The 24142-nt window shown below is 40.1% G+C and overlaps 2 protein-coding genes across 9 annotated transcripts; one reads left to right on the plus strand and one right to left on the minus strand.

Moving 5' to 3' along the window:
• Nucleotides 1-1763: 1763 nt before the first annotated feature.
• Syx13 (syntaxin 13) lies at nt 1764-6003 on the minus strand. 2 transcript variants are annotated; one of them, XM_018544632.1, is made up of 6 exons: nt 5819-6003; nt 4541-4744; nt 3450-3615; nt 3213-3343; nt 2659-2792; nt 1764-2109 (listed from the first exon to the last, which is right to left on the minus strand). In XM_018544632.1, the coding sequence occupies exons 2-6, from the start codon at nt 4741-4743 to the stop codon at nt 1934-1936; spliced, it is 810 nt and encodes a 269-aa protein (XP_018400134.1). In that variant the 5' UTR covers nt 4744; nt 5819-6003; the 3' UTR covers nt 1764-1933. The 2 variants fall into 2 exon arrangements, with proteins under 2 accessions (XP_018400134.1, XP_018400135.1); XM_018544633.1 differs by lacking the exon at nt 5819-6003 and adding an exon at nt 5522-5567.
• Nucleotides 6004-6575: 572 nt separating this feature from the next.
• Nucleotides 6576-20661, plus strand: NAT1 (N-acetyltransferase 1). Of its 7 annotated transcripts, none has more exons than XM_018544647.1 (7): nt 6576-6748; nt 16040-16518; nt 16605-17559; nt 17648-17788; nt 17887-18776; nt 18923-19228; nt 19561-19635. In XM_018544647.1, the coding sequence occupies exons 2-7, from the start codon at nt 16291-16293 to the stop codon at nt 19633-19635; spliced, it is 2595 nt and encodes an 864-aa protein (XP_018400149.1). In that variant the 5' UTR covers nt 6576-6748; nt 16040-16290. The 7 variants fall into 7 exon arrangements, with proteins under 7 accessions (XP_018400149.1, XP_018400150.1, XP_018400151.1 ...); XM_018544648.1 differs by lacking the exon at nt 6576-6748 and adding an exon at nt 6837-7029; XM_018544649.1 differs by lacking the exon at nt 6576-6748 and adding an exon at nt 7520-7729.
• Nucleotides 20662-24142: the final 3481 nt, after the last annotated feature.

Raw genomic sequence — 24142 nt, forward strand, 5'->3', positions numbered from 1 at the left:
TATATTTCATGGTATAAATCAATATATTACGTAATCATATCATATACAGGGTATAAAAAAACTTTTATTTGCAAAGAACAAAACATAATTTAATGCCTAATATTAATTTAGCACATACAAATCAACAACGATAATAAAGCTATTATACTTGATATTAAGCGTAAGTATTGATATCAATATCATAGCACTATTTATTTAAATGATGTTAATGTGATTAATTGTATATACAATATTCAGATTATAATCTTAATTATTATACGTTGGATTTCTTTAAGATTCGGAATGCCTAATAATCATATTAGAATCGGGTAATCGTAGGAAAATGGCTGTCTCAATCAAATTTTTTAATCTGACAATACATAATTTCAAGTATAGGCGGCGTTTCTTCAATAATATAAATTATAAAATAGCATTGATTCAATAATTTATGTCGCAATAATATCCGAAAACTTGAAAAAAAATTAAGTTACGTACAACAATAATACTTTGTATGTATTTGTTAGGTTACGATATTCTCTAAAAATTATTTTTTTCTATTTTCCATAAAATTTAATACACATCTGTTTTTAAAAATATATTTCTATTATTCATGCAAAAATTATTACATATTACATAACATGATAAAATAATACAAAAGTATTATTCGTAAAAAGTTAATTAGCACCTGCATATTGTATGAGAAAAATTTCCAATTGTAATTATATTTATTATTATAGATAGAGTAAAAATATAAATTTAAATGTATAACAAAGTATACACAATTTAAATGACACTGCTGTTCAGAAAACATATATATAACTTAATCATTAACTAAGTCAATTATATAATACAATTTTATTACAAGAGTATTTTTCAAATTGATTATATGCCAATTATAGTGCTAATTATAATGCTCACAATTTTCGTGTATCTAAGTTTGGTTTTTCTTGCATTACAACAATTTATTAATTATAATTAGTACTCATATATATAATAATATTTATTCTAATTGATAATTCAGATCAATATACGAAACTGTTTAATACAAATATTAAAATATGTATACGTAAAATTGTATATTAGTTTGATTATAATTATGTGTTTTGTTAATATCATTTCTTCATATAGCGACAATAAATAGATAACGTTCTCCTCGTACAGTTTCATGTTCATACGCGAAACGTACGTTTTTTTACCTATTTATAAACCTGTTTACAAATTTTTTGTATAGAATATAATTCTCTTCTTTTACGTAACATTAAATATATCTAGATAGATCTTGCTAAGGAAACGCATCAGTCAAGTTGATATACACCAACAATACATTTAAAAAAAAAGAATATAATTTTCAAACTATGAACCAATATATTAACAAATTTCTGCTATTGACACGAATATTTGTATCACCATTGGGTAGTTTAAAGCTATTGAATCGTATGATATTAAAAAATTTTTTTACACATAATATTAAAGTAATACTTATGATAGAATTTTTTATTTTTAGAATACGAAATTTTTCATATTCAAATTATGTAAAAAATTAATATTATTTGAAATAACTATTGTATATTATAAGATAGGCGTGTAAGAAATGATAAAGGCATTATTTTAACCTTTACTTTGATGTTCTAATATTTTATTCAATAATAATTCAGTTAGAGAGTAAAAACAGAATTTAAAAAAGCCTATAAAAATTTATATTTTATATATGAAATTATTAAATACTGTTTTATAAAATTTCAAAATGGCTATAACATCTCCAAAATACAGGAGACAATTCCATTCGTAAGCAGATATAAAATAAGTCTCTATACTCTCCTCGTGTTACATCTCCAATATACAGAAACGGGCAAAACGAGATGGTCCTTGAAGAAACTACTTTCAAACGACATATGAGACAGATTGAGACAACCCTTTTCATTAATTAGTAAGACCCGCGCAAAGGCTAGGGTCGCTAACTTAATTTAATGACTAGAATAACAGTTAATACAATGGCAACTATAATCGCAAGTAACAACAAGATATAAACTTTCCGGCGAAATTTACTTTGGTAATTACTTCCCTTCTCCAGTTCCTGCGCTCCTAGCTCGACATTGCCGTGTATATTCTCTATATGGTTATCAATTGTATCTAGAAAAATATTATTAAATTTTATCAAGCGTGTGTATTTTGTATCTTTTCTATTATGTTATAAGGAACATTTACATTATATATATATATATATATATATACAGGATGTCCCAGAATGACCGCCAAATATTTCATGTGCTGATAGAGCGAATTAAACTGAGTTGAAAAGTCTTTTACCATTTTGCAATTTTCGCAATAGTTAATAAAACACTATTGATATTAATTACTAAAAATCGCCGAATTTTGGTCTTTAATAATTTTTTACTCAACTACTGTCAACTTTACAAAAAAAAAAAAAAAAAAAAAAAAAGAAAATTACTTATTTTCTTCTCATAGAGCTCTAAGAATTTTTTCAGAATTTTTTGGAACCTCTTTTTCTCTCATGTTGATAAAAATAACTACTGCGAAAATTGTAAAATGGTAGGGGACTTTTTAACTCACTTTAGTTCGCTCTATCAGCACACGAAATATTTTGCGGTCATTTTGGGACATCCTGTATATACATGTACGTATCTACAAGATCATTAGTAGCAAAAAGAGAATGCTTACCAATAGTATCACCTTGTCGATGTACCAGTGCTGCGAGTTCGCGCATAATTTGATTCACATCCAAAATATCGCCCTCAATACGTTTTATCCTATCCTCTCTCTCTAAGAGTAGCCCGTGTTGAAATTCGAGTGTCCTGTACATAACATCCACCGATCACATATCGTTTCTCCAATATAAAATCTCAGACTTTGCCAATTTTTTTTTACAAAATACATTGAAACTGACTTACCATACATATTTTACAAGTTTTCTATATTAATAATACATGTCGTGTAAGTAATTAATCTTTTCACTGAAATTTTAAGTTCTATTTTTTTTGTCACGATCATGCTATAAAATCCACAAGTTTTATCGCTATCTCATCCAGAAAATCTTACAATCTCCATTAGCCGATACAATCACGAGAGCTTCTATGCTTACAGTTTTGTCCAAAATGTAACGAAAACCATTGTTATTGTTCCAACTAAGCAAATAGGTAAGATTTTCTGCATTACTTGTGAGCGCACAAATACTCCATTGTTTTATGTGAATGCAAAAGATGTTATTTTCAAACCTTTGTGTAGTTCTGTGCTCTTGTTCCTGTACTAGAAGTAGGCGGTGTGTCTCCTCAGCCTCATCCTCATCCATTGAATTTTCTATATTGGTCATAGTTAAAATATGTCTCTTCATCTTCTCAACAATTGACTAAAGAATACATTAATTGTCATTAATATCAAACAAAACGAGAATTTTGTGATACAGTGATTATAAATTCTTTGTAATCGAGACAACTATTAGAGACATCTCATACCTTCTGCATATCGGAATATCTTTGTAATGCATCTTTAAAATCTGTTGTGAGTTTTTCAATTTGTAACTTTTGCTGTTTGTCCCCACGTCTCATCAGCATCGTCAGTCTCGCTATGTCCTTGCTTATCTGTGTGACCACCTGATTGGTACTAGATTGTGTTACATGTCTGAAAAGATTGAAATATAAAATTTAAATTGAATGCATTGTTTTTAAATATATTGTATCAACCTCTGTATTCTTATTATTATATTTTTTGCCGTGATAATTATTGCAGTTTGTTACTTAATACCGATGAGAATAAGCCATTTACAGTCAAGCTGGATCTTGGATGCTTCTAATATAATAGGATCTACATACGTAGTATATAAATTTACACGAAATTATATTAAAAGCATCCAAGATCCAGCTTGACTGTAAATGACTTATTCTCATGGGTATTTAATTTGAAACTCTCACGGTTCAAAATAAGATTTGATATTATTTTATAAAAATCAAATTAGTGTGACAGGCAACGAGCCAAATAACAACAATAAAATTTAAATGAACAAAGACAATATATTGAATAAAAGATAAATGATAAAAACACAAACGTTTCGACGCCGATCGGGTCATTCTCAATGTTAACAAAATTTTAAAAAATAATCAACGAAATTATTACAATAAATTCTTTAGAACAAAATTAATACAATAAAAATACTTTAAAAATTATGCGATATGTCCAGATATTAAAATTTTTTGTAGTCAATCATTGAAGTCGTCAGATAAAAATTGCGTTAGTCCATTATTCAAAAATTCATTAAGTTAGTCATTGTTGTGATAAAAGTATTACAATAATCGATATTATCTTGTAAAAAGAAGAAATATCTAGAATTCTCAAAACGGAGCAAATTTGCAACGAAAATTGGCAGACGATGTTTATTGTATAGAATACCGCAGTAAAATGATTTATCTTTTATTTAATATATTGTCTTTGTTCATTTAAATTTTATTGTTGTTATTTGGCTCGTTGCCCGTCACACTAATTTGATTTTTATATATTATCGTCGAGCCTTCTCTCAATATTATTAATGATATTATTTTACTATACTTACACTTTGTCTCTCAATCCTTGATTATCCTTGCTGGTTCCAATATTTTTATAAGCTCTTTCCAAAACTTTCCAACTTGCATTAATGGTATATATGTTAGTGGTAATATTTTCACAGAGACTATAAAGCTCAGTAGGACTAAATCCTATTTCAGGTACATCCACCCGTTGATCCGTAGACCCATAGTTCTGAGGACGCTGAGCCATTCTGCAAAGAAAAGCCCAACTAGCTTTAAATATCACAAAATAAATTTACAATATAATAGATAGATGGTAATATATATCAGTTTGAAAGTATTTCAAGTTGGTAAATTATCAGACATTGATACTAAAGTATTGCTATCTCTTGCATAAGAATAAAAAGAATAATAAAAAGTCATACAAAATAAGTATAACATAGGCAATACTAAAATCACACAAAGAATATGATCTTTTAAAAAAGTTACACGTGTAATTATGTCAGATAATATACTATAATTCCAATAGCATTTTCTTAAAATATATTAACGTCTCTCCATAATGTGACTTCTTATATGTTAATATATAAACTCCATTATTGATATGACTTTGTTAATTTTATTGCGTTAATTAATATTTTGTACATCTGAGGAGGGCTCAAATGTGGAGCCGAAACGTAATGTTATTGACTTTCAATATTTTGTATTTTAATTTGATTGCGTGCGTGGAACTGTTTAGGGTAAATTTATTATAATGTAATATTAAATGATCTATTAGATATATCACACTTGTAGTATTGACTCTTAAATTGCCTCTTTTTATTTCATTAATTTTTTAATATATAAATATTTACTTGAAAGAATTGATGAGTTACATAAATAGGAAAAGTGATTACTTGCAAAAAATAAATTTGCTAATAACACTTATTACGTAAAAAAAAAAAAATGGAAAATAAAACTCGTTGCTTTCGTGGGCATTCTAAATGTTTGACATTTTGTACAAACTTAACGATAGAGCATAGATTTACGTAGAAATTAGTTGTCACAGCGAGAATTTCAAAGTCGTCGCTCGTTTCTCGCGATATTTGAACGCTTATTAGAAGAAACACGACGGCACGAAACGCGTCACGGCGGTGGAGTCTGAATTAACGAGACGCTCCTCCCGCAACGAGGCACGCACGGGAAGGGGATTTAATAGGGAACGGAGCGCTAGGAAAGTAGGAGATCTCTACGAGAAAGCACCTAGACCGAGGGGTTAAATTAAGCGAGAACGAGGACAAAGGTCCGCTCTGCCAGGCACGGCACTCGCGGGCGATATAACTAACCTGAATCGCGCGTGTATCACAAGTGTCACTTAAAATTATACAAACGTAGATCGTCCCCCGTAGAGTCACATTTAAAAACGCACGAGGAATGTCCGCCCGCGCCGAGAGCCTCGAGAAACCAAACTGACAGTTGGCCCGAAAACGATCTGGCGCCCCGGCCGTGTGACAACAGATCCTTTGTACTCCCCGGCGTGATCGCAACCGGAGCGTCTGCTCTCCCGGCGATCTCTCTCTCTCTCTCTCTCTCTCTCTCTTTTCCGTCCGCTTAATTCCGCGCGATCGAGGCGTATTCGCCCGGCGGAGAGTCCGTGAATTTTTCCCGCGATCGCCGCTCTCTCCGGTCGAGGGTCTCGTCTCCGCGAGAATCCGCCTCGCGATTCGATTTTTCCATATCCCGTGTATAGGAATTTACGCGCACCGCCGGAGTCAAGTCTGTCTTACCAGGCGGAGACGAGAGGTCGGCTTCCGCCCGTCGATCCGGGCTGGGGGGGGGGGGAAATTTTGGAAATTTCCCCCGAAACGCTTGCCCCGACAATTCGCAGCGGGGACGCGCGTGAATTTTCCCGACGGCGGTCGGCCCGCGAGGAGAAACGACGAGCGTCGACGGTGCGTTCCGATCGCGCGGACTCGCGTAGTAGCGTCTGGAGCCCCGTCCCCGTGGTGTCATCACCGACGGGATCAAGGGCGAGTCCGTGACGGGGCTGAATTTCGCCGCTTCCTCGTCGCGAGGACGCGCCAAGTCGAGGCGGGGCGAATAACGCGAGCGATTTATCCGTACGGCCGGCGCGACGATCGCGCGTCCCCGCGTCTCGCGAACGCAGTCGCGGGTCGGACGCTGATTTGACCAGGCCAGTCCGACGGAAGTTGCCGAGCGCGACCGACAGATTGCGAAAGCGGAGGAGGCCTCTCAGAAACAACAACGGTCGGGCCGTAAGTAAACGCTATTGTGAATCTCTCTTGGCTTTGCGCGTCGAATTAACGGGCGCGGAGTGGCGTGGGCGCGGCGAAACGCGTGCGGGGCGAACGCGCGGCCGCGCGGCCGCCGTTATTTCGCGTCCCGTGATCCGTCGCGAGGCTGTGTCGTTTCGCCCTACGGCGGGGCCTCCGAATCCTCGCGAGCCCTCGAATCGGCCCGAGTCTCTCGTCCCGTCTCGGGGGGAGCCGCGCGAGCACGCAGAGTCGGCGCGCGGAGAGAACAATTTCACGCCACGGTATTCTCTCTCTTTCTCCCCGAGCAGTGCATTTTCGTTTCCCTTCGAAACTCTCTCTCTCTCTCTCTCTGTTTTCCGTGAAACTGCGGGGGGAAAGAAGAAGAGGAAAAAAAAAAGAAGGAATCCGTCGTCTCGCGGCTCGCCGTCGCCCACGCAACTCCCACGTTTGACACCTTTAACATGTGCGGCGGGGTGAGGGGGGTGGTCCCGACTGTCGGAGAAGAGGATCTCTTTTTCTCGCGCGCGCGCGTGTGTGTGTGAAAAGTGGAGCGGAAAAAAAAATTGCGGAGAGCGATTCCCGAAGCCGAGAGTTGTGGGGTCTCCCCGCGCACGAGGAGAAGCGAGAAGGAGCGAGAAGGAGGCTCTCCCGGGGCGTTTCTCTCTCTCTCTCTCTGTCGCACGCACGCGTCGCCACGCACGGGTTTTCCTCGTGCGGAGCAAAAGGAGACCGCGTCCCGCTTGGACGACGAATTCCGGAATTAGTACGTGCCTTCGACGCCACGCTTCCCTCCTCCGGGGAGACCCAACGCTCGGCGTTCCCGTTAGACGCGGGATCGGGCTACTCCGCCGCGTAATTGTTCTCGAGAAATTCGCGTCGATTCTCCTCGAGAATCTCGAGTGCACGTTAACATGTAACTCGCTCCAGTCCGCGCTTCTCGACAGCCGCTTCTCCCCTCCCTCCGCTCTGCGCGCTTCGCACGTCTGTGTGTTTGTTAACGTCTGAAATACTGACAATTCTCCTGGGACAAAGGAACGCAGAAATGTACTCTCTCACCGATAAGTACTTTTTTTTTTTTTTTTTTTTTTTTAAACTGCTGGCGAAACCTTTACCCCGGATCTACAGTCGGTGTTTTAAGCCGTAAGAAATGAACTAATTACAGTCGACAAAAATTCGAGGAGAATAATCGATTATAATTCGTCCTGATTTCTTTCGGAAAACTCGATTGCAGATCCGGGGTTAAACGCGCGATGAATTTCGGCGTATTAAGAGAGACTCGGGAGAGAGACGTTTAAAAGGACATGGGAGAGATGTTGAAGCACGTGTTTCAGTAGTGTGCACCGTCGCACCTGTGCGTTGCCTATTGTCAGTATTTCAGAGCGTATAAAAGTCATCCCAATGCGATGTCAATTTTTGTAAACATTGTAAACCATGACGAGGTAGTTTTCAGAATCTCTATCTGTATATTCGAACGTGCGTGCGCGTCGAATCTAAAAATGTACGAACAAAATTCTTGGAAACTGCAACGTCACACACGCGTGACACACACACACACACACCGAAATGGCATTGGTCGTTTTAACGTGCTTCGAGAAAAGGGAGCGATTGTACGCTCCGACAATTCAAGTCTTGATTTGGGTTTAACAATTTCATAACTCCTCCCCTCTCGCGATTCTCGTTCCGAGGGAATGCGCGAAGGGGTTAAAGGCACGTGAAGCCGTAATCACCCTAGCGATCGCGCGATTGCGATCGAGGATTATTTCTCTCGACCAATCGGAACGAAGCAATCGGTGACTGCTTTGCTCCGATTGGTTGAAAAGCAATCGTCAGTCACAATCGCTGAATCGCTAGGGTGATTACGGCTTAACATGGCGAGCGAGCGAATCCTCGCCATTACGTGCTGAAGGAGAGAGAGGAAGAGAGAGAGAGAGAGGAGATCGCGTCGCTGTCCTCTCTCTCTCCCTCCCTCCGGAAGTTCTCGGAAATACAACGGGCACTCCTTCGTCCGCGTCGAGCGGCACGGCACTCCGAGGGGCACGCGTGTCGTTACCTTCTCGTCGATCGATGCCGACTCGAGTCGAGTCCGCGGAGAGTGCCGGACGACAAACTTAGTCGAGCACGAGGGCAGCGATGACGTTTCCAGAGAGGCTTCGACCGATAGGCGATTTTATTAGCTCTCTCGAAATATCGTCCGCACGCGAGAGGCGTTATACACCGTGCAGAAAGATACATCACGCACGATCGCGCGTGTCGCGTGCAGAGGGAGGGGAGGCAGGGAGAAAGTTAAGAATAGGAAATGTATATCTCGTTCACAGAGCGTGCTTTCGTTTGTCGCTCATTAATTGGCGAGGAGCGTTCGAGCTGTTTTTAAATTTAGACCCGCGCGTTTTTCGTTCGTCAATCTGATCGCGGATGAAATATAATAGTATCGACGTCTATCGATATCGTCCCTGCCGTGCGTCGATGGCTTTGACAGCCTCGATTCGCGGTAATTTCAGGGTTACCACAAGTCAGGGAAGTCAGGGATTTAGCACACTTGTCAGGGAAAATTAAATAGCTGTAAATGAATGTATATTGCCTTGTGCTTCTATGATTGGTTTGGACTACCTTTTCTTTCTTTTTTTTTTTTGGAATCCGTTTCCTGAAGAAAATGTTACGTTACTGGATCAACAGAATATTTTAACATTTTCCGTATTACGTTAAAAATACAAGAAACATTGCAAAATATGTATTATTCGAAGTCAGGAAAAATCTCGAAATTTCGTCAGTAAATCAGGGAAGTGTTAGGAAATTTTACGATTAAAAATTTGTGGCCTGGTCTTCAAAAGCTGGAAAAATTGGATCAAATTGAAATTTGAGTTGAAAATTAACGAATTAGAAACCGATCTGATTTATTAGACTTTTAGTCGAGACAATCACATTTTCTCTCCCGATTCGTCCAGATTTTCGACGAGATTTTCTTCTCAGAGCGGTTGTTCCTCCCATCTCAAAATTCATCAAAAATCATCGGAAATCTGAAAATTTCGTCAGTAAATCAGGGAAGTGTCAGGAGATCTTACGATTAAAAATCTGCGGCAACCCTGAATGAAGGAAAGAGTCGAGGTCGCGAGGCGTTGTTCTCTCGATGAGAAGACAGGTCTCTTCGTTGTAACGTTACGATCCCCGCCTTTTGTAATCGGTAATTTAGAATTGTGACTTTTCGCCGAGTGGTATTCGGAGAGGTCCTCTAAGGTAATCGGAAGGGAGAATTCGAAGAATGCGAGCCGCAGCGAACATCTGATTGAAAAACCCGTTCCATTCCATTGCACACAATCGCCTCCGCGTGCGATTGTGTGCGGAGTCGCGCCGCGGCGGAGCGCATCGCGCCATACATTACATCCGCCTTTAAACGACCGCACTCGATCGGCCCTCTTTTGTTGCACGGCAGACTTCAAAACGCTTATCGGACTATGAATAGACGCTCTGAATAGATTTTCTTTCAGCCGCGAGGCCGTATCTGCTCCTCTACCTACTTACACGTATATTACGCGCATCAATGAACGGCGACGCGGACATGAGAATTTGCCGTTTGGTCATCGCGACCGACGATGACTCTCTCGTCGATTACTTTCGGTAAACAATCTTTATTACTTCGACGAATGAAACGTCGGATATCTTCGGAATTTTCTAATCTTGAAACACATCTCCGATAAAAAGAATTCTAATAATAATGCCTGGTTTACGCTCAATCCCAAGATCCTAAAATTCAACCAATAAAGCTACCAGTACTAACCGAAATTTGAACTCTATTGGCTGAATTTTAGGATTAAGTCCTTAAGACCGAACCATAAATCAGGCATAAGCCATTACTTGAGTTTTGAGTGTCAAGTCATAAGAAATTTATCAATCACAAACGAGTGTGAGAAGAATAATCGGCTGTGAGTGGTCGATTTCTTATGACTTAATACTTGAAACTTAGGTAATGGCTTATTGTAGAAGGCCCTATAACGTTTCGAAATATTTTCATGTGAATCCCTCGATGAATATCTCTCGCATGTTTTTCTATCATAATACTTTACTCGACACAGCGAGCACACGTGTGTTTCTTGCCCACTAAACTGGATTTCAAATTCATCCGCGATAATCGGTCGGACTTTCCATTCGATGAGCCGACAACAGCTGGAACAGATGTAGAGGCCCCAGGTTTACAGGTCTCGGATTCGCTCTTGTAACACGCACACAGCGTTATCAGTATGTACATACATTTGGATGACTCAGTTCTCGAGTATTCCTGTGAATATACGACGCGAGATAAAGACGCCTATCAATCACGTTATCGTGCTTTTTTTTTTTTCTCCGTCTAACTCGACCAGCCACTCGGTCAATTTTGCATGTGAATTGTCATCTGCACGTTGGAAAAATTAACCATACGAGTTTTAAAAAGGTGCGATTTTGCGATCAAGTCGTATTAGTCTCGTATTTCTATTCTGCTTTGTGCGAAACGTCTTTTTGAGATTTCCGTTTCCACTTGAAAATTCTCCATTTCCATCGACAAATCGTAAAATGTTGCACTGATACCAAGACACCATTATTCTTCAGTTAAAGAAACATGGCGAGTTACTCGTATTTTCATTATCTTTTATTGAAAAGTTACGCGAACAACTTATTATCCTTATCCTCTCGTTAGTTTCGAAAGAACTCAAGCAATTTTATTCGTTTATCTTTTTTCTGTCAGGTCTTGTCGCGCAGAGTGGTTGGATGAATAACCCCGCTGCTTATCTCTTTTTGTTAGTTTCAATGTTACTTTCATCGTCGAGTTATGCGAGCCACAAATTACTCATCCATCTGTCTGTTTTCATTATTTTTCCTTGGAAAAATATATACGGGTGATTCATCTCTCGGATGTTCGTCTCGCTTTGTGTAACCGGAATTTCAAGTCTCTCAAACTACCAAATTATTCACGTTATCAGTTTATTATTTTAATCGAGACAACTAAAAAAGTTCGCGCGCATCCCGTAGTACGCGACGTAGTTCCAACGCGATTTCATCAGAGGTGAGCGAGAACACCACTTGCGCTCGCTCGCTATTTGTTTTTTTTTTTTTATCATTCCCCAGGTTGCCATTATACCTTCTTGAAGCGCGGATGTTAATCCAATTCACCTCCCTTTGCCAGCCTGCCGACCTACAGTTGGCAACCCTGGCGGGTCTGTGGAGAGCCAGTCGTCACGGCGCATCGGTGACGTGTCACGAGGAAACGGAAAGTAATGGTGTACTCGTCGGGGGTAGAGGGGTGTGGAAGTTTCGCTCGCTCACTCGCCTTGCGTCACTCTGTCGCTATCTCTTTGTGCGGCCGTCGTCATCCACCTTGTGCATGACGATTTCTCTCAAGGACCCTGTCGTCGTGTCCGACAACGCGCGCCGATCGTGAAAACAAATCTACAGTGTACATTTCCGCCGTTTTTTTTTTCTTTTCTCTTCTTTTATATTTCGCGACAGGTCGACCATTCCTCGGCGACGATTTCGGAAAAAAAAGTCCACGTGCGTTAACTTTTCGTTGATTCGCACATCTTGAACAACGGCTGTAAACGCGTAGCTCTCCGCTATTGATTTATCCAATTTATTTGCCCTCTCAATTACGTGATTTATTTTGTCACTACGAATCGATAAACATTATATTAAATTAATTATTATATCGTCCTTTATTAATAATACCGACGTTAATACAAGTAAATACGCGATATTACCTCGTATATCTGTTGTATTTCTCGTCGCATTTCGAAGATGTAAAGGCCAGCCTTCGTATTCGCTAGCGGAATAAATTGCAAATCCAGTTTGGTTTGATTAATTGTGTTATTTCATTTCAATATTAATCCGCTTAACAAGAGAGCTGATAAATTCACAAGTCCAGCGCGCAAACGTCGGAACAGGAAAGTCCGCATTCGCAAAATTACTGGACGATTATTCACAACGTGGAAATACCGCGCGATGAGAGATCTTATCTTTCTTCTAAAGAGCAACGTAGACATGTTTATATGTGTACATACACATATGGTATGACATATAATCTCGTACAAGTTGGACACGGTTAGAAATTTTTGATTTCAATGCGATATTAACACGCGGAGAGAATACCGTTTCACATCCTTAAGAAAAATTAGATGTCTTTTATTTGCCGACACATCGACACAAGTATCAGTTTATCTTTGTTAGTCACTGGAATATTAAGATAGAATGATGTTTGTGTCACTAAATGGAAAACATCCATTATTTGCTTCGAAGATTAGTGTTTTTAGAAAGCAAAATAACATACTAATTCTTTAACTTTCCGCTGACATTTTGATCATATTTTCATTATGAAGTAAATTAAATTTGTAATAAATGTATTTAATATATATATATATGTATAATATATAAATGTAATATATATGTATATATAATGACTCTCTTGAGATGATTTTTTCAAAAATAAGTGAAATAATACAATCCTCTATGAAAATAATACCCGTTAAAACTTCCGTAAGTATAGCAGGATTTTTTTCAGATTTTTATATAATCCGGAATTGTAAAACAATTCCTTTATTTCTCGAAAAAATCCTTATTACTGAAAGAGGAATTAAAATTCAGCGGAGGGTTAAATATTCTATCTCTTTGCCACGCGTTACTCATTATGTTCGTCGACGGCATTATTAATCGTCACTGTTTGTTCAACGGTTTTTTTTTTTTTTTTTTTTATTCGTTATCACATGTTTATCATTAATTACGATGCAGTTTCTGCGTCCCAACGGCGTAATCCTCGTGGCTGTGGGACATTCACGAAATCATCGTTACGGTCGACTAAACGAACGATTAATACGTCGGCTGATGTATCTCGGGAATACGCGCGGATACTTTTTCTTTTTCTTCTTTTTTTCAGATAGCTAAGTAACTGATAATGTCGGTGGAGCCGTAAATGTGTACTTTGGAGTCATATTTGCCGAGAGACGAAGAAGCCCAGTCGTATATAAAAGACCGCGGTAGACAAAGGCCGCGTCCTCGCGTTGTACGCGTCTCTATACGTCATTTAATTATCTTGCAAATTCTGACACGTGCATACTCGGTGTAATCCTGACCTCGCGGATTATACGGATACCGGTTACAGCTTCTCGCGCAGAATTTTTACCTTTTTTCTCTCTCTCCTTCTCTCTCTCTCTCTCTCTCTCGCCATGTGTCGTCGCCGCTGTCGGTTAATCGTTTCTATGCATCGCTGTTTAACGTACGAGACGTGCTTATGAAACAGATGCAAATGAATGTTTCAAGCAAAAGCTCGAAGGTCACTTTTGTAGCACATTCGATCGCACGTGGCGCAGAGAGAGATTTCCGATACTCCCGACGGCGTATGGCAGACGGATTGAGAATTCGGAGAATGGAACCACCCTGTGTGTGTAGTACGTATCACGTGGCGAGTGCGTGACGTTCCGCGAGTCTGTCTCGCTTCAAAGTTCGGCAACGCGAAGTCCGGCACGAGGCAAAACTTGTAGCCGTGTCACGTTGGTGAGTATTTTCGACATATCTCCTCAGATTTGGGTCGACCTTCCCGTTTGGTTTTCGCATCCGCAGTCACAAATTCGGAAATTTCGTTCCGATGCAATTTGATTTCTTCCCCCCTCCTCCCTCACCCCCCTGCCTCTCCCTCTTTCGCTTAATACTCGAGCTCGCGCTGATCGCTCACGGATGCGTCCTCCGTGAGAGACCGGATATTTTCATTGCGCATTTAGCCAATAGGCTACACGTATAGGTACACGTACGCCGTCAAGTTGAAACCAAATGTTTATAGAGAATGCTATTTTCGTAAAAGCCAGCCTTGCGTTCTCGTTATACGTTTGACGCTAAATGCGGCCGTCGATTTCTCTCTCTCTCTCTCTCTCTCTCTCTCGTTAAAACAGCGAATGCTGACAAATTGTCGAAGAGCCCCCCAATTCAGATGTCAGTTGTACACAATCTAATCGGATAAAAATTACCAATCGACACTGAATTATTAGAGCTCGAGGGACTCGGGAGTGAATTCTTCAAGTATATCAATTTGTAGAATCGCGCGCGATTTCTTCATTCCTCGTGCCTATATATTTTTTTAAACAGGTGTTCTCTGTCGATCAACCAAATACCATTTGTGTTACTTGCATCGTTCAACTTGCGCACAGTCAGCCATTTTTTAGCGATCGTCTTGACCGAGGATCTTTAGGACACCCGGTAGAGGCGGCCGGACGAGCACGACCTCCGTCGAGCAGCCTGACGGAGTCGTCCGACCTCGGCCGAACGACGGCGGGGTCCGCGCGAGATGATCGGTCGAGGTGAAGCAGGAGGGGGTTAGGAGAAGAGAGTTCATTGACCGTCTGACCATGAGCCGCGCCCCACATACGCTCCCCTTTCGACGTTCCCCCTCGCCCTGTGGGTTTCGATCGTTTTGTTCTCGGGCGGGTGAGCAAGCAGGCGAGCAAGATCAAAGCCGTCTTCTTCCCCGGGGGAAGAAGGTCCTTGCCTCGTCCGCGTGGAAGACCTTCCGAAGGTTACAGGGTGTCTCGAAATCGTCGGATGCATTCCTCCCAACCGCGAGCGCTCTCCTTACAATCTCGAGACTCGCTTCTTTCGCGGTGAGAGCCTCGTTTCTGACGCTCTCAGGGAGGTCATTGTCTAATCTCGATCTAATCTGCAGCTTAACCATTCGTTTTTTTTCTTTTCCCATTTTCTTTATAATTTGTTTTTACTTGCAAAGCTGTGCACCGCGATTGCTGTGGTCAGTTGATTCAGTAAAAAAAAGAACGTAACGTCCCGTCGGATGATTTCATCCTTGAACCACTTGATTCGAGTGCATTAACCGTATAGGACTCGCATGCGCCATTTATTGTGCGCGCAAGTAGAACCTTCTCTAAAATTGCGCTCGCATGCGCAATTACGATTGTAAACGGCACATATGGGTCACGGTAGCGATGAAAGGAATGTCCTCGAATATTATTGAACGAGTTCATTGCAACGGCACGTTGGCCGAAGCGATAGACCGTGTTTGCGATCGCTTATCTCTTTTTAGCAAGAGAAAAAGGAGAAAAAGATTGTGTACGGATTTGAGTTATACGGGTTTAAAACTACGCATTTTAAGCAGACTAATTCAAATGTTAAAATTCTCGGGATCGCGTCACAGAAACCAAATTCTCAAAAAAACGTGAAATAATTGTATAATTGATATAAATTATAATTGAGTAGTATTTGTAAGCAATACTTTCTCGAGAGAAGAAAACGTGTGGTAGATATTTAATTTAATATGCGACGTGATCTTTGCAGCTTCCTCAAGGAAGATCTGTGTGCTGTGATTTATCACTAAGGGGGCCAAAACACGCGCAACAACGGACAACCCCACAGGACCGGGGGGTGCTTCTCGTGTCTCGGGAGGAAGGTCAGGGTCCACAAAGTTACTTTGAAAGTGACGCAAAAACAAAAAAAAAAAAAAAATTCAAACGCGAGAAAGCGATTACTTATTAGATCCGCACAAATCGTTGCGTTGCTACTTGTGACACTGACATTAGAAAAATTCGATGCCTTCCAGGGACGATATTCGCTCCCTATCCACTGAGCAACGCTGGATCCCTCCTTCAACTGTTAGACGCGATGCACTCACCCCAGAAAGCCGAAATGATCTCATCTTTAGAAAGGTGCGGGGTATTCTTAACAAGCTCACACCGGAAAAATTCGCAAAGCTGAGCAACGACCTGCTCAACGTTGAGCTTAATTCCCATGTGATTCTCAAGGGTGTTATTTTCTTGGTACGTATAACGAGTGTCGCATAAACTTGATATTCGTAATGCAGATTGTAAACAAGATTCAATCAAATAATCCATTAATTTTTCAGATCTTCGAAAAAGCACTTGATGAACCCAAGTACAGTTCTATGTACGCACGGCTGTGCAAACAGCTGTCTGACGAAGCCGCAAACTTTGAACCCCGTAAACCGATCGATGAAAGTCAAAAAGGCCAGAGCACATTCAGAGTTCTTTTACTTAACAAGTGCAAAGACGAGTTCGAAAATCGTTCAAAAGCAAGCGAGGCATTCGAGAATCAAGATGAGCTTGGTCCCGAGGAAGAAGAGCGCCGACAGGTGGCCAAGCGCAAGATGCTTGGCAACATCAAATTCATTGGGGAGCTTGGCAAATTGGGTATCGTATCGGAGTCGATTTTACATCGTTGCATCCAGCAGTTACTGGAGAAGAAAAGGCGAGGGGGATCCCGGGGGGACGCGGCGGAGGATATCGAATGCCTCTGCCAGATTATGCGTACCTGCGGCCGTATCCTTGACTCGGATAAGGGCCGCGGACTCATGGATCAATACTTCAAACGTATGAACTCTCTGGTAGAGAGTAGGGATCTTCCTCTACGCATCAAATTCATGCTGCGTGATGTGATTGAATTACGCCGCGATGATTGGAAACCGCGCAAGGCCACGAGCACCGAAGGCCCTATGCCGATTAATCAGATCCGCAACGACAACGAGGAGCCATCGCGGGGAAACGGTTTCCACAGAGGACGAGAGGATCGCCTCGGTGCGGAGTTTTTACGAAAAATGGGACGAGGCGGATTAGACGTGGAGATGATGGGAAGTATACCATTGACTTCCCCCTCATTCGGTATGCCACCACCACCATTCAGTCCGAATGGATTCGCAGGAACTCCTGGCGTTGGTTATGGCCGCCACAACCAACGTAATCAGCCAGGAGGAGGCTATTATCCAAACCAGAATCGTCATCAAAACAATTACGAGGGAAAACGCAACCAACCGCAACATAATTTACCGCAAAACTTTAACAACAGTGAGTATCGATAAAAAAAAATTAAATGTTTCAACTAATAAATGAGAGGTAATTCTCTTATGGATATTTGTTACTCTGTCTGTTACAGATAGCAATAAAGAACAACTTCGATTCAACAAAAATAAGATGCTGATCGGAGGACATCCAGAAGAAGTGTCTCTCAGACCCTCAGCCAATTCAATGATGTTCAAACAAACCAACATCAACTTGAACCTACCTCTCAACAATGGTAAATATCCATTCCTGTCATCTTCGTAGTAATTTCGAAAAATTACTACCGACAGATCTAATCATGTATAATGATAAATTAATTGTAAAAAATAACAGATTTGTTCCCAGGACGAGGCTCAGACATGCCTCTCTTACGCGCTACTGCTCTGAAGCCCAGCTCTCCTTTACTGCACAAAGAAACACCACCTGCTATTGTGATCAAACAAGGTCCTGTAGACAAACGGGAGAAAGCTAGGGACAGAAAAGACAAAGGACCGACCCGAGAGGAAGTGTTGAAGAAGGTGAATGCCTTAATGGACGACCTCGCGTCCCACACGAATGTACAAGATGCTCTGACAGCCTTTAAAGATCTTAAGATACCCGAACGATTTTTGCGTCATGCTATCTGCACGATGTATTCGAACACGTTAGATCGTGGAGATTCTGAACGTGAGCTCGCTGCCAAACTCGTAGCTGAATTGAAGAAAGAAAACTTGTTCACTCTGCAGCAAGTGAGCGAAGGATGGAAAGAATTAGTGGCCAGTATTTCGGAGAAGGAGAGTACCGTGCCTTTGGTAGCGTCTCACGTTGCCTTGCTGACAGCTAAGGCTATAGTGGACAATTTAATCCAATTGACGGATCTTGCCTCGGAAACAGAAAACGGTCGTCATCATCCGCTGTTTCTGTTGACTCTACAGCAACTCCACAAGACCCAGGGCAAGGCGAGACTTACGCAAATCTTCAACGACAGCAAAGTGGATCTTATTAGTCAACTGCCAGAAGCGGAAAAGACGAAAGAACGTTTGGGTGAGATCTTGGAAGATCGGGAATTGACTTTCCTCTATCCTCTTCTCAGAATCCAGGGTGATATGTGGCGTCAATTAGAAGCTGATCCGGCGCCTAATGCTCTTTACAAATGGATCAAGGAGAAGCTGGATCCCCAACACCATTCTGATCCCGCATTCATTAATGCTATGATGAATGTACTTTTCAAGTATATCACTGGGGTTAGTGAAACTTGTTGAACATATTTATTTTATTCTTAACGTTTTTTATTTCATTTTACACGATAAAACACACGATTATTAATTAAGTTAGAAATTTTTAATTTGTAAAATTGATTTAACATTTTTTAAAAATCTATATGTACTAGGAGATAACATTGGCGCCCGGTGTTGATCCGACCGTAAATCCAGACAAACAACTGCAAGAGAAGGAAAGTGCGTTACTGCAGAAATATGCACGCTTCATTCGCACATTCCTGACTACCATCGACTCGCAAGTTACGGCTCTTCATGCGCTTCAAGTGTTTTGCTTCTCGCACAATTTTCCGAAAGGGCTGCTGCTACGATGGTTCATAGCACTCTATAACCTTGAAGTTATCGAAGAGGAAGCATACCACAAGTGGAGAGATACTGTTACCGATGCTTATCCGGGCAAGGGCAAGGCATTATTCCAGGTAAATGTGCAATTATTACGGTTATTAGACATCGGTTACTATATAGAAAATAGCACCTTTTTATTTAAGAGCGTGCTGCAATTGCATAGTGAATTTAATAGTATTTAGATGAATCTTTTAATTCTGAATCTGCATTTAGTTCTCGTCCGATACTGTAATTACATTTGTTAAGAACAGTATAATTGTTACACGTCAATTTTTCGTCAAATTAGAACTTTTCGAGAATTAATACTAAATAGCAAATATGTTGTTTATTATTTTATTTCAACATCTTCATGAAGTTTAATCGAATAATTGAAATTAGACGATTGAAAATTTTACATCATTTATAGGTAAATTCCTGGTTAACATGGCTCGCTGAAGCATCAGAGGAAGAAGAGGAAGACGACGAGGATGAGAAGAATTAATCGCAAGAGCCTCGAGAGCATTATTCAGACTATCTATGATTTGGAATAGAGTTTTACTATCTATATCACTGAATCACAGGAGGTGTTTCAGTTTTACTAATTGAGTTATCATCATCCAGAATTGCAAACATCTTGTTAGTCTGTCTCAAGCCCTCACGCGTGGTTGGAAAAAGAACGGACTTTACAATCATGTCTGAAAGGAATAAGATAGTTTGTAGTCAACGAGTGGTATACGACAGACATTTCAAGCAAGACGTTTTAGAATTTTTTTTAGATAATTAAATATCGGTATAATTTATAAAATATAATATTGGGCCAGCAGAAATAATCAAGATACTACGCCACTGTATGATCATAGTGCAGAAAGCAAAAGAAAAAGAAAAAAAAAGCACGAGACAAATTAATCTGGTCATTCTTGTGTTATCCGAGTTTTTGTCTAGTATTGTGCATGTGTCACGTTTTGTAAGTACCTTTTTGTTCGCGGCAATAAGTGGAGTCGTTTTGTTATCTCTGTGTACCAAGCATTACATTTATTACGAGGAATTATTACTATGATTATTAATATTATTATTATTAATTATACATAATTGATTATTATCAATAACCGAAATATATCTACATCTTTCTAATGAAGAGACTAAAAAAGAAAAAAAAAAATATGTCGAAATTAATCAGAAGCAAAGGGCCGACAGTAGTTTACGTAAACAGTGAAGCACTTTTCCTTTCGGAACACAGGAACGAAATTCTTAGATCGCAGTCTAGATATATCAAGTACGAGCGTTAATTATCCCTAAATTAAAACAGAAATGAGAAAAAAAAAATATGAGCAACACCGTTTGCCCGTGTATCTACTTGCTGCGCCATTTGATTCTTATAAGTAACTAATTAATTACAGTTATAATAACAACCAGCAGCCAACATCACATCCATTTAACATAATAATTAGCGAACACTAGTGACACGACTAAAACTCGTATTTAAAAGGAAAAAAAAAGAATAAAATATGCCTTGGTGTAATTTATTACAGATGGCCCTCTGGTTGTTGCGTCGATGACCGATCATCACTACACCTCACCTCACCTTACATTTCCTATCTTATATATATATGTGTGTATATATATACATATACACACACATATATATATATATATGCAACGGTTTTTATATTTCGCTCGATCACCGAATACAAAGAAATCCATACGAACAAGTCGTATCATCGCGTATATTAATCGAGATGAACGTGGATGGAGAACAGCTGTATGTATCTCCCGCATTGCGTACGATTGCAGTTGATAATTTTCAGACCGGCTCGAGACGCTAGTAATTAAGAAAAATCGAAGGTTCTGTGCAATATATCACTAATCGTGTCTATATTTTCGCGATCGTTTTTTGTTTTCTTCGTTCGAGGTGAAAATATGCCTTGGCTTCTGTATACTTAGCGTCTTTTTTTCTTCCATTTAACTGGCTAGTGTTCCTATTACTGAATTTGTATGTAAAAACTCTGATATGTAAAAACGGGCTATCCGACGCCAAAAAAATTTGGATACAGTTTTGTTATAAGATAATTGTACATATGTATTCTCGATCGTTCCACGGCTTTTGCATAATTTAATCGCCAGATTAAAGTGTTTTTTTTTTTTTATCTCTAAACATCACTCATTTTTTTTTTAAATAAAAAAAGATGTAGGGTTATCAGATCATCAGTCGACTTTAAGACTCGTATCTCCGTTACTTCATCCCAATACGTCATATATACTGTCATATACATTATCCACGAGCCAGTTTTGACGACAGCACTCGGATACACGCGCGTCAAATGTGTACAACCAGAATTTTTCTTCGCGACCGAAGCAGCGCATAATAAAAGTAGATCGTAATGCGACGATACTTTATCGGAGGGATTAGGCGAGATAGGATGGTAGGGTAATTATTCGCGCAACGTGTCCACGTTTTTATCTGATCCAAGGACCGTTGAATTGGATCGAATTCCTATTTTCGTAGTTTCACGCGGTTTCGAGGAGCACCGCGTCACGCTGCGAGAATCCTTATGGGGGTCCGATCGCCCGGGATCGTCCCTTCGTGACATGAGAGAATAAAAGAGAAATGTTTGTAACACACTATTGTAATACGTTAGTGGACATTCGTACATTCGCTGTGTTTCCCCCGTTTGACCAACATTCGTGTCTTAATTGCTGAATTACAACGCGTATATGCGGGTACATCTCGCTCGCCCGCCCGCCCCCTCCCCCATTTCTCACGCATATATAATTATTATACGGCTCATGGAACGAGCGTACGCATACCGATTGATCCATTGTGTGTAACGATCTTTTGAGTATTATTTCGCGAATAATCGAACCACATTATGTAGACTCTTAGTATTTTCGCCCCGCCCCTCCCATTAGATATTAAAATCAATTTTGAAAACGCATCTTTTATCTCTGTCAATAAAAACTGTTCCTAGGACCATTCTTTGTGTCTACGTAATAATCATCGCCTCTGGAAAAAAAAAAAAAGAAAAAAATGCGAGCTTATATGGAAACTTTTATATCTCCACGACGATTGAATTATATTTTATCTTATCATGGGAAATTGGTGCTCGTGATATCAGGTAATCGATCGATTCGAACAGATATCGGAGAAAACAACAGGATTTCGTTACGCGATCACGAGGAGGTACTCGAGGTAGTACTCGGGGATAATACTTACCCAGAATCACGTACGCTCCACAATCGCGTAGCGTCTCCGCGATTGCGTAATTTAAGTGCGCGTTACGTAAATTGCGAGATTGTGACGTCTCCACGTAAATGAGATACAAAGTGTTTACGATTTCGCACTTTATTATCATCCACGGAAGATCGAAGATACCGGAGACATCGTGAAATGCAGCCTTCGTCTTCCGCCGTGTTTCCCCACTCAATGAAACGTGTCTTTTCGCGCTGAGAAATTTGTTGAATATTACTGTTAAAATATAGCCTAAGGAATTGCAACGAGAGAGTCGAAGCAAACGCATGTTCCGTTCCTCCTCGCAGCTCGATCGAGTGGCAGTGATGGAAGAAAAATTGATTAAAATTATTTGAGGCACATTTACACTTAAATGTAATTCTTAAATATTCCATCATTAAGATGACGTTCTAATGAAGTTTTATTAACGCTAAGACGTTATTAATGACGTCATTGACGTCACCTTGCTATTTGTTTCGGAATAAGCGGTTCGGATTCTAACTGTATTTTTTTTCTCTCTCGGAGCCCAAAGAGGACAGAGATCAGGTGATGTCTTGAAGGAAAAAAAAAAAAATCGCATCTTTCATCTCTATCGATAAAACTTCCTGACCATTCATCCTATAGGATTGCTCGTTTTGTCTCTCGGGAGCTGCTCGGAGTCGCTCCGAACGAATCCAGCGTATACTTGGATGTGATCCATTTAATGCTACAAATGCTTCGTTGATCAAACGAAAGAATTTTATGAATTGATCAATCAAAGCATGTTTCGAGGTGTTTACAGTATTAAATGGATCACATCCAAGTACGCTGGGCTCGTTCGGAGCGATTCCGAGCAGCTCCCAAAAGACAAAACGAACAATGCGTATGTCTACGTTTACACCGAGAGACCTATTCTGTAGTCTGATCTATGCAGGTCTGAGAAAAACGAAGCCTGACAATTAGAGAAAATAAATCATCTACCGACTGTTTATACCAAGGAGCCTAAAATCAAACTTAGGCTACGGCCTAAATGCACTGTGTAAATGCCATTAATCGTCGTCGCGTCCCTAAAAAAAAAAAATGTTACAAAATTTTCAACAGATCAGCGAGCGAAAACAACAGACGAAGAAATATACAATCGTTTCATATTCTACAGATTTAACTTGGATTTTTGTCTTTCGACATTTTCGAAATTTCAATCAACCTGGAAACTCGTTAAAATTCGATCCGCTTATTTCGATTTCCCAGGCGATTACTCCGGCGAGCTGGTTAATTGAGTGGTGCTGTGGACATTTGTGTCTTTCCGTTTCCTTTTTGTCCAAATGAAATTTTTATTAAACACTGTTCTTCTGTAACATCGAGGACGAATTATAACATAAGTAATCATCGTCGATCAGTATCACTTTTTCGCGCTCAACAATGAGTCTATTAGTAACACTGGAAGATAGTAGAGTTTGGGACTTCAGGGACGAGGGCGGGGAACGGAGAGGGGGGAGGGGGTGGCGGTAGTAGCGGTGGTAACACAGCGGTTTCTCTGCTCCCTCTCTGCCAGACGCATCTACCTTTCGCTCGTCTTCTCACGCATCTCTTCTCGCACTCTTTTTTCTCTCTCTCACGTAATCTCTCGCATATACCCAAATAATTACCGTTCACTCAGCTACACGAGGTTTTTGGTATACAATACCTATAGGGCTTAGCCTAAATTATAATTATCATAGCGTGAAGCATCGTGGTGGTATGTACATACATCGCGCGCGCGCACACAACTATATAATTAAATCCCCCGGGTTCGTCTTTCTCATTT

This window comes from Cyphomyrmex costatus, unplaced genomic scaffold (genome assembly GCF_001594065.2).
Source record: "Cyphomyrmex costatus isolate MS0001 unplaced genomic scaffold, Ccosl1.0 scaffold455, whole genome shotgun sequence".
NCBI classification, from domain to species: domain Eukaryota; kingdom Metazoa; phylum Arthropoda; class Insecta; order Hymenoptera; family Formicidae; genus Cyphomyrmex; species Cyphomyrmex costatus.

Excerpts from the sequence above, each read along its gene's own strand:
- Syx13 (XM_018544632.1), bottom strand. The coding sequence starts at position 4,743 with ATGGCTCAGCGTCCTCAGAACTATGGGTCTACGGATCAACGGGTGGAT. Across the intron at positions 3,616-4,540 it reads CAAGGATTGAGAGACAAAGT|ACATGTAACACAATCTAGTA; the intron begins GTAAGTATAGTA and ends CAATCTTTTCAG. Across the intron at positions 2,110-2,658 it reads TCGACAAGGTGATACTATTG|ATACAATTGATAACCATATA; the intron begins GTAAGCATTCTC and ends ATATTTTTCTAG.
- NAT1 (XM_018544647.1), top strand. The coding sequence starts at position 16,291 with ATGCCTTCCAGGGACGATATTCGCTCCCTATCCACTGAGCAACGCTGG. Across the intron at positions 16,519-16,604 it reads TCAAGGGTGTTATTTTCTTG|ATCTTCGAAAAAGCACTTGA; the intron begins GTACGTATAACG and ends TTAATTTTTCAG. Across the intron at positions 17,789-17,886 it reads GAACCTACCTCTCAACAATG|ATTTGTTCCCAGGACGAGGC; the intron begins GTAAATATCCAT and ends AAAAAATAACAG.